Source organism: Erinaceus europaeus, chromosome 14 (assembly GCF_950295315.1).
Source record: "Erinaceus europaeus chromosome 14, mEriEur2.1, whole genome shotgun sequence".
NCBI classification, from domain to species: Eukaryota; Metazoa; Chordata; class Mammalia; order Eulipotyphla; family Erinaceidae; genus Erinaceus; species Erinaceus europaeus.
Genome location: NC_080175.1, coordinates 100,401,848 through 100,410,926, shown reverse-complemented (window position 1 = coordinate 100,410,926; position 9,079 = coordinate 100,401,848). Strand labels below are relative to the sequence as shown.

Here is a 9,079-nt window from a genome sequence, read left to right as displayed (position 1 = left end):
GATGAGTGGCTGAGCAAGTTGTGGTCTATATACACAATGGAATACTACTCAGCTGTAAAAAATGGTGACTTCACTGTTTTCAGCCCATCTTGGATGGACCTTGAAAAAATCATGTTGAGTGAAATAAGTCAGAAACAGAAGGATGAATATGGGATGATCTCACTCTCAGGCAGAAGTTGAAAAACAAGATCAGAAAAGAAAACACAAGTAGAACCTGAAATGGAATTGGCGTATTTCACCCAAGTAAAAGACTCTGGGGTGGATGGGTGGGGAGAATACAGGTCCATGAAGGATGATGAATGAAATAGTGGGGGTTGTATTGTTAAATGGGAAACTGGGGAATGTTATGCATGTACAAACTATTGTATTTACTGTTGAATGTAAAACATTAATTCCCCAATAAAGAAATAAATTTAAAAAAAGTCACACTATTTCTTCTTCAAGGTACAAGAAGAGATGCAGGGGGCAGGCAGTGGTACACCTGGTTAAGCACATGTTACAGTGCTCAAGGACCTGGATTCAAGCCCCTAGTCCCCAGCTGCAGGGGGAAACTTCACGAGTGGTGAAACAGGGCTGCAGGTGTCTGTCTGTCTGTCTGTCTGTCTGTCTGTCTCTCTATCTCCTTCTCCCCTCTCAATATCTCTCTGTCATATAGTAAATAAATACAAGTAAAGAAAGATAACTTCAAAAACAATAAGATGAGATGCTATTAAATAATAAAAACCAAGATTTGACGTTCAGAACCAAGGTTCATATATTCATTTATTTCTAATTGAAGTGACAAGACTAATCGGTCTAATCCCACATTTAAAGACTTACATATGGTTTCAGATCCAGGAGCCTTGAGCATATCTGTAAAGCAAATAAAACATATTTCACATCAAGTGTACGACAAATGCTAGATGGCCTGGGCAGAGTCACTCTGGAGCCTCAGATACCACGACTGGTGTGCAAAACCGTCATCCCTCAAAATACTGTCAAACCAACAAGTAAAACATTGAAGTACAAATGCTTAGCAATATTGGAAGCACAAACAGGACACCAAGAATTATCCTCAGCCCGTTGTTCACTTGACAAATTTTCAAGGACAAAACCAGGAACAAGACAATGCCAAAAGTGAAAAGTTCATCCAGGAAGACCAGATGTCTGTCAGCATCACATCTCTTCCTCTGACTCTTGGTCTCGGTCTACATGTTTCAGAAGTCCAACTTCTGAGGGGAAGATCCTTTTGAGTCGAGTTTTAACCAACCTGAAGAGAATGAGAGGCATTTTCTGTTAGGGTGCTTAAAATAAAAGCCCAGAATGATATGTGCTTACGATACAACAGAAACGAAATGGTCTGTGTCAGTGGGAGAGGCAACCATCCAAAGAAAAGTACTTTTATGTGGCTTTAGAGCTACTGGAAATTCTTTGGTGGGTTAAAGCAAAGTGCAAACAAATGGGCCACAGCTGTTGAATTGGTAACACAATTATTTTTATCCTAACATTGATTATTTCCTAACTTCTATCTGGGCTGAGGCAAGCAGATGAGACTGAGCTCAACCATTTCTCCATCAGATCAGCATGCAGCCACACGCCGCAGACAGGAGCACTCTGCCATAGGGAAGAGCACAGAGGAGGGCTGGCAGCGGAGCACTGGGTGAAGGGCACATTGCACAACGTGCGAGGACCCAAGGATCCCAGTTCAAACCCCACGACCCACCTGCTGGGTGGATGCCTCTTAAGTGGTGACGCAGGTCTGCAAGTCTCTCTCTCTCCCCCTTCTCTCTCAATTTCTCTCTCCCCTTCTCTCTCAGTTTCTCTCTCCACTTCTCTCTCAACTTCTCTCTCTCCCCTTCTCTCTCAATTTCTCTCTTCCCTTCTCTATCAGTTTCTCTCTCCCCTTCTCTCTCAGTTTCTCTCTCCCCTTCTCTCTCAATTTCTCTCTCCTTCTCTCTCAATTTCTCTCTCTCCCCTTCTCTCTCAATTTCTCTCTCTCCCCTTCTCTCTCAATTTCTCTCTCCCTCTCCTTCTCTCTCAATTTCTCTCTCTCCCCTTCTCTCTCAATTTCTCTCTCCCCTTCTCTCTCAATTTCTCTCTTCCCTTCTCTATCAGTTTCTCTCTCCCCTTCTCTCTCAGTTTCTCTCTCCCCTTCTCTCTCAATTTCTCTCTCCTTCTCTCTCAATTTCTCTCTCTCCCCTTCTCTCTCAATTTCTCTCACTCCCCTTCTCTCTCAATTTCTCTCTCCCTCTCCTTCTCTCTCAATTTCTCTCTCTCCCCTTCTCTCTCAATTTCTCTCTCCCCTTCTCTCTCAATTTCTCTCTCTCCCCTTCTCTCTCAAATTCTCTCTTCCCTTCTCTCTCAGTTTCTCTCTCCCCTTCTCTCTCAGTTTCTCTCTCCCCTTCTCTCTCAGTTTCTCTCTCCCCTTCTCTCTCAGTTTCTCTCTCCCCTTCTCTCTCAATTTCTCTCTCTCCTTCTCTCTCAATTTCTCTCTCTCCCCTTCTCTCTCAATTTCTCTCTCTCCATCTCTCTCAATTTCTCTCACTCCCCTTCTCTCTCAATTTCTCTCTCCCTCTCCTTCTCTCTCAATTTCTCTCTCTCCCCTTCTCTCTCAATTTCTCTCTCCCCTTCTCTCTCAATTTCTCTCTCTCCCCTTCTCTCTCAATTTCTCTCTCCCCTTCTCTCTCAATTTCTCTCTCTCCCCTTCTCTCTCAATTTCTCTCTCCCCTTCTCTCTCAATTTCTCTCTCCCCTTCTCTCTCAATTTCTCTCTCCCCTTCTCTCTCAGTTTCTCTCTCCCCTTCTCTCTCAATTTCTCTCTCTCCCCATCTCTCTCAATTTCTCTCTCTCTCCTTCTCTCTCAATTTCTCTCTCTCCTTCTCTCTCAATTTCTCTCACTCCCATTCTCTCTCAATTTCTCTCTCCCTCTCCTTCTCTCTCAATTTCTCTCTCCCCTTCTCTCTCAATTTCTCTCTCCCCTTCTCTCTCAATTTCTCTCTCCCCTTCTCTCTCAATTTCTCTCTCCCCTTCTCTCTCAATTTCTCTCTCCCTCTCCTTCTCTCCCAATTTCTCTCTCCCTCTCCTTCTCTCTCAATTTCTCTCTCCCCTTCTCTCTCAATTTCTCTCTCCCCTTCTCTCTCAATTTCTCTCTCTCCCCTTCTCTCTCAATTTCTCTCTCCCTCTCCTTCTCTCTCAATTTCTCTCTCTCCCCTTCTCTCTCAATTTCTCTCTCCCCTTCTCTCTCAATTTCTCTCTCTCCTTCTCTCTCAATTTCTCTCTCCCCTTCTCTCTCAATTTCTCTCTCTCACCTTCTCTCTCAATTTCTCTCTCCCCTTCTCTCTCAATTTCTCTCTCCCTCTCCTTCTCTCTCAATTTCTCTCACTCCCCTTCTCTCTCAATTTCTCTCTCCCCTTCTCTCTCAATTTCTCTCTCCCCTTCTCTCTCAATTTCTCTCTCCCCTTCTCTCTCAGTTTCTCTCTCCCCTTCTCTCTCAATTTCTCTCTCCCTCTCCTTCTCTCTCAATTTCTCTCTCCCCTTCTCTCTCAATTTCTCTCTCCCCTTCTCTCTCAATTTCTCTCTCCCCTTCTCTCTCAATTTCTCTCTCCCCTTCTCTCTCAATTTCTCTCTCCCTCTCCTTCTCTCCCAATTTCTCTCTCCCTCTCCTTCTCTCTCAATTTCTCTCTCCCCTTCTCTCTCAATTTCTCTCTCTCCCCTTCTCTCTCAATTTCTCTCTCCCTCTCCTTCTCTCTCAATTTCTCTCTCTCCCCTTCTCTCTCAGTTTCTCTCTCTCCCCTTCTCTCTCAATTTCTCTCTCTCCTTCTCTCTCAATTTCTCTCTCCCCTTCTCTCTCAGTTTCTCTCTCCCTTTCTCTCTCAGTTTCTCTCTCCCCTTCTCTCTCAGTTTCTCTCTCCCCTTCTCTCTCAATTTCTCTCTCTCCCCTTCTCTCTCAATTTCTCTCTCCCCTTCTCTCTCAATTTCTCTCTCTCTCTCCTCTCTCAATTTCTCTCACTCCCCTTCTCTCTCAATTTCTCCCTCTCCTTCTCTCTCAATTTCTCTCTCCCCTTCTCTCTCAGTTTCTCTCTCCCCTTCTCTCTCAATTTCTCTCTCCCCTTCTCTCTCAGTTTCTCTCTCCCCTTCTCTCTCAATTTCTCTCTCCCCTTCTCTCTCAGTTTCTCTCTCCCCTTCTCTCTCAGTTTCTCTCTCCCCTTCTCTCTCAGTTTCTCTCTCCCCTTCTCTCTCAGTTTCTCTCTCCCCTTCTCTCTCAGTTTCTCTCTCCCCTTCTCTCTCAGTTTCTCTCTCCGCTTCTCTCTCAATTTCTCTCTCCCTCTCCTTCTCTCTCAATTTCTCTCTCTCCCCTTCTCTCTCAATTTCTCTCTCCCCTTCTCTCTCAATTTCTCTCTCCCCTTCTCTCTCAATTTCTCTCTCCCCTTCTCTCTCAATTTCTCTCTCCCTCTCCTTCTCTCTCAATTTCTCTCTCCCCTTCTCTCTCAATTTCTCTCTCCCCTTCTCTCTCAATTTCTCTCTCCCCTTCTCTCTCAATTTCTCTCTCCCCTTCTCTCTCAGTTTCTCTCTCCCCTTCTCTCTCAGTTTCTCTCTCCCCTTCTCTCTCAGTTTCTCTCTCCCTTTCTCTCTCAGTTTCTCTCTCCCCTTCTCTCTCAGTTTCTCTCTCCCTTTCTCTCTCAGTTTCTCTCTCCCCTTCTCTCTCAATTTCTCTCTCTCCTTCTCTCTCAGTTTCTCTCTCCCCTTCTCTCTCAGTTTCTCTCTCCCCTTCTCTCTCAGTTTCTCTCCCCTTCTCTCTCAGTTTCTCTTTCCCCTTCTCTCTCAGTTTCTCTCTCCCCTTCTCTCTCAGTTTCTCTCTCCCCTTCTCTCTCAGTTTCTCTCTCTCCTTCTCTCTCAATTTCTCTCTCCCCTTCTCTCTCAATTTCTCTCTACACTTCTCTCTCAATTTCTCTCTCCCTCTCCTTCTCTCTCAATTTCTCTCACTCCCCTTCTCTCTCAATTTCTCTCTCTCCACTTCTCTCTCAATTTCTCTCTCTCCCCTTCTCTCTCAATTTCTCTCTCCCCTTCTCTCTCAATTTCTCTCTCCCTCTCCTTCTCTCTCAATTTCTCTCTCCCCTTCTCTCTCAATTTCTCCCTCTCCTTCTCTCTCAATTTCTCTCTCTCCCCTTCTCTCTCAATTTCTCTCTCTCCCCATCTCTCTCAATTTCTCTCTCTCCCCTTCTCTCTCAATTTCTCTCTCTCCTTCTCTCTCAATTTCTCTCACTCCCATTCTCTCTCAATTTCTCTCTCCCTCTCCTTCTCTCTCAATTTCTCTCTCCCCTTCTCTCTCAATTTCTCTCTCCCCTTCTCTCTCAATTTCTCTCTCCCCTTATCTCTCAATTTCTCTCTCTCCCCTTCTCTCTCAATTTCTCTCTCCCCTTCTTTCTCAATTTCTCTCTCTCCTTCTCTCTCAACTTCTCTCTCTCCTTCTCTCTCAATTTCTCTCTCTCCCCTTCTCTCTCAATTTCTCTCTCCCCTTCTCTCTCAATTTCTCTCTCCCTCTCCTTCTCTCTCAATTTCTCTCTCTCCCCTTCTCTCTCAATTTCTCTCTCCCCTTCTCTCTCAATTTCTCTCTCTCCCCTTCTCTCTCAATTTCTCTCTCCCTCTCCTTCTCTCTCAATTTCTCTCTCTCCCCTTCTCTCTCAGTTTCTCTCTCTCCTTCTCTCTCAATTTCTCTCACTCCCCTTCTCTCTCAATTTCTCTCTCCCCTTCTCTCTCAATTTCTCTCTCTCCCCTTCTCTCTCAATTTCTCTCTCCCTCTCCTTCTCTCTCAATTTCTCTCTCTCCCCTTCTCTCTCAATTTCTCTCTCTCCTTCTCTCTCAATTTCTCTCTCTCCCCTTCTCTCTCAATTTCTCTCTCTCCCCTTCTCTCTCAATTTCTCTCTCTCCCCTTCTCTCTCAATTTCTCTCTCTCTCCTTCTCTCTCAATTTCTCTCACTCCCCTTCTCTCTCAATTTCTCTCTCCCCTTCTCTCTCAATTTCTCTCTCCCCTTCTCTCTCAATTTCTCTCTCTCCTTCTCTCTCAATTTCTCTCTCTCCTTCTCTCTCAATTTCTCTCTCTCCTTCTCTCTCAATATCTCTCTCTCCCCTTCTCTCTCAATTTCTCTCTCCCCTTCTCTCTCAATTTCTCTCTCCCCTTCTCTCTCAATTTCTCTCTCCCTCTCCTTCTCTCTCAATTTCTCTCTCTCCCATCTCTCTCAATTTCTCTCTCCCCTTCTCTCTCAATTTCTCTCTCTCCCCTTCTCTCTCAATTCTCTCTCCCTCTCCTTCTCTCTCAATTTCTCTCTCTCCCCTTCTCTCTCAGTTTCTCTCTCTCCATCTCTCTCAATTTCTCTCACTCCCCTTCTCTCTCAATTTCTCTCTCTCCTTCTCTCTCAATTTCTCTCTTCCCTTCTCTCTCAAATTCTCTCTCTCCCCTTCTCTCTCCCCTTCTCTCTCAATTTCTCTCTCCCCTTCTCTCTCAATTTCTCTCTCCCTCTCCTTCTCTCTCAATTTCTCTCTCCCCTTCTCTCTCAATTTCTCTCTCTCCCCTTCTCTCTCAATTTCTCTCTCCCTCTCCTTCTCTCTCAATTTCTCTCTCCCCTTCTCTCTCAATTTCTCTCTCTCCCCTTCTCTCTCAATTTCTCTCTCTCCTTCTCTCTCAATTTCTCTCTCCCCTTCTCTCTCAATTTCTCTCTCTCCGTCTCTCTCAATTTCTCTCTCTCCCCTTCTCTCTCAATTTCTCTCTCCCCTTCTCTCTCAATTTCTCTCTCCCTCTCCTTCTCTCTCAATTTCTCTCTCTCCCCTTCTCTCTCAATTTCTCTCTCCCTTCTCTCTCAATTCTCTCACTCCCCTTCTCTCTCAATTTCTCTCTCTCCTTCTCTCTCAATTTCTCTCTCTCCTCTCTCAATTTCTCTCTCTCCCCTTCTCTCTCAATTTCTCTCTCCCTCTCCTTCTCTCTCAATTTCTCTCTCTCCCCTTCTCTCTCAATTTCTCTCTCTCCTTCTCTCTCAATTTCTCTCTCTCCCCTTCTCTCTCAATTTCTCTCTCTCCTTCTCTCTCAATTTCTCTCTCTCCTTCTCTCTCAATTTCTCTCTCTCCCCTTCTCTCTCAATTTCTCTCTCCCCTTCTCTCTCAATTTCTCTCTCTCCCCTTCTCTCTCAATTTCTCTCTCCCTCTCCTTCTCTCTCAATTTCTCTCTCTCCCCTTCTCTCTCAATTTCTCTCTCCCCTTCTCTCTCAATTTCTCTCTCTCCCCTTCTCTCTCAATTTCTCTCTCCCTCTCCTTCTCTCTCAATTTCTCTCTCTCCCCTTCTCTCTCAATTTCTCTCTCTCCTTCTCTCTCAATTTCTCTCTCCCCTTCTCTCTCAATTTCTCTCTCTCCCCTTCTCTCTCAATTTCTCTCTCCCCTTCTCTCTCAGTTTCTCTCTCCCCTTCTCTCTCAATTTCTCTCTCCCTCTCCTTCTCTCTCAATTTCTCTCTCTCCCCTTCTCTCTCAATTTCTCTCTCCCTCTCCTTCTCTCTCAATTTCTCTCTCTCCCCTTCTCTCTCAATTTCTCTCTCCCTCTCCTTCTCTCTCAATTTCTCTCTCCCCTTCTCTCTCAATTTCTCTCTCCCTTTCTCTCTCAGTTTCTCTCTCCCCTTCTCTCTCATTTTCTCTCTCCCCTTCTCTCTCAATTTCTCTCTCTCCCCTTCTCTCTCCCCTTCTCTCTCAGTTTCTCTCTCCCCTTCTCTCTCAGTTTCTCTCTCCCCTTCTCTCTCAGTTTCTCTCTCCCCTTCTCTCTCAATTTCTCTCTCCCTCTCCTTCTCTCTCAATTTCTCTCTCCCCTTCTCTCTCAATTTCTCTCTCCCCTTCTCTCTCAGTTTCTCTCTCTCCCCTTCTCTCTCAATTTCTCTCTCCCCTTCTCTCTCAATTTCTCTCTCCCTCTCCTTCTCTCTCAATTTCTCTCTCCCTCTCCTTCTCTCTCAATTTCTCTCTCCCCTTCTCTCTCAATTTCTCTCTCCCCTTCTCTCTCAGTTTCTCTCTCTTCCCTTCTCTCTCAATTTCTCTCTCCCCTTCTCTCTCAATTTCTCTCTCCCCTTCTCTCTCAGTTTCTCTCTCTCCCCTTCTCTCTCAGTTTCTCTCTCCCCTTCTCTCTCAGTTTCTCTCTCCCCTTCTCTCTCAGTTTCTCTCTCCCTTTCTCTCTCAGTTTCTCTCTCCCCTTCTCTCTCAATTTCTCTCTCTCCTTCTCTCTCAGTTTCTCTCTCCCCTTCTCTCTCAGTTTCTCTCTCCCCTTCTCTCTCAGTTTCTCTCCCCTTCTCTCTCAGTTTCTCTTTCCCCTTCTCTCTCAGTTTCTCTCTCCCCTTCTCTCTCAGTTTCTCTCTCCCCTTCTCTCTCAATTTCTCTCTCCCCTTCTCTCTCAATTTCTCTCTCCCTCTCCTTCTCTCTCAATTTCTCTCTCTCCCCTTCTCTCTCCCCTTCTCTCTCAATTTCTCTCTCTCCCCTTCACTCTCAATTTCTCTCTCCCTCTCCTTCTCTCTCAATTTCTCTCTCTCCCCTTCTCTCTCAGTTTCTCTCTCTCCTTCTCTCTCAATTTCTCTCACTCCCCTTCTCTCTCAATTTCTCTCTCTCCTTCTCTCTCAGTTTCTCTCTCTCCTTCTCTCTCAATTTCTCTCTCTCCCCTTCTCTCTCAATTTCTCCCTCTCCTTCTCTCTCAATTTCTCTCTCTCCACTTCTCTCTCAATTTCTCTTTCCCCTTCTCTCTCAATTTCTCTCTCTCCCCTTCTCTCTCAATTTCTCTCTCCCCTTCTCTCTCAATTTCTCTCTCCCCTTCTCTCTCAATTTCTCTCTCTCTTTCTCTCTCAATTTCTCTCTCTCCTTCTCTCTCAATTTCTCTCTCTCCCCTTCTCTCTCAATTTCTCTCTCTCCCCTTCTCTCTCAATTTCTCTCTCCCCTTCTCTCTCAATTTCTCTCTCTCCCCTTCTCTCTCAATTTCTCTCTCCCTCTCCTTCTCTCTCAATTTCTCTCTCTCCCCTTCTCTCTCAGTTTCTCTCTCCTTCTCTCTCAATTTCTCTCTCTCCCCTTCTCTCTCAATTTCTCTCTCC

The 9,079-nt window shown here is 45.4% G+C and overlaps 1 protein-coding gene across 4 annotated transcripts in view; it reads right to left on the bottom strand.

Annotated features, from left to right (window-relative positions):
* Positions 1-744: 744 nt before the first annotated feature.
* Positions 745-9,079, bottom strand: part of LOC103128200 (transmembrane protein 45A) — a 150,107-nt gene continuing 141,772 nt past the window's right edge. For all 4 annotated transcript variants that reach the window (XM_060172201.1, XM_060172202.1, XM_060172203.1 and 1 more), the window contains one exon: positions 745-1,249. In XM_060172201.1, the coding sequence (XP_060028184.1) occupies positions 1,156-1,249 (94 nt within the window). In that variant the 3' untranslated portion in view covers positions 745-1,155. The remainder of the gene's footprint in view (positions 1,250-9,079) is intronic.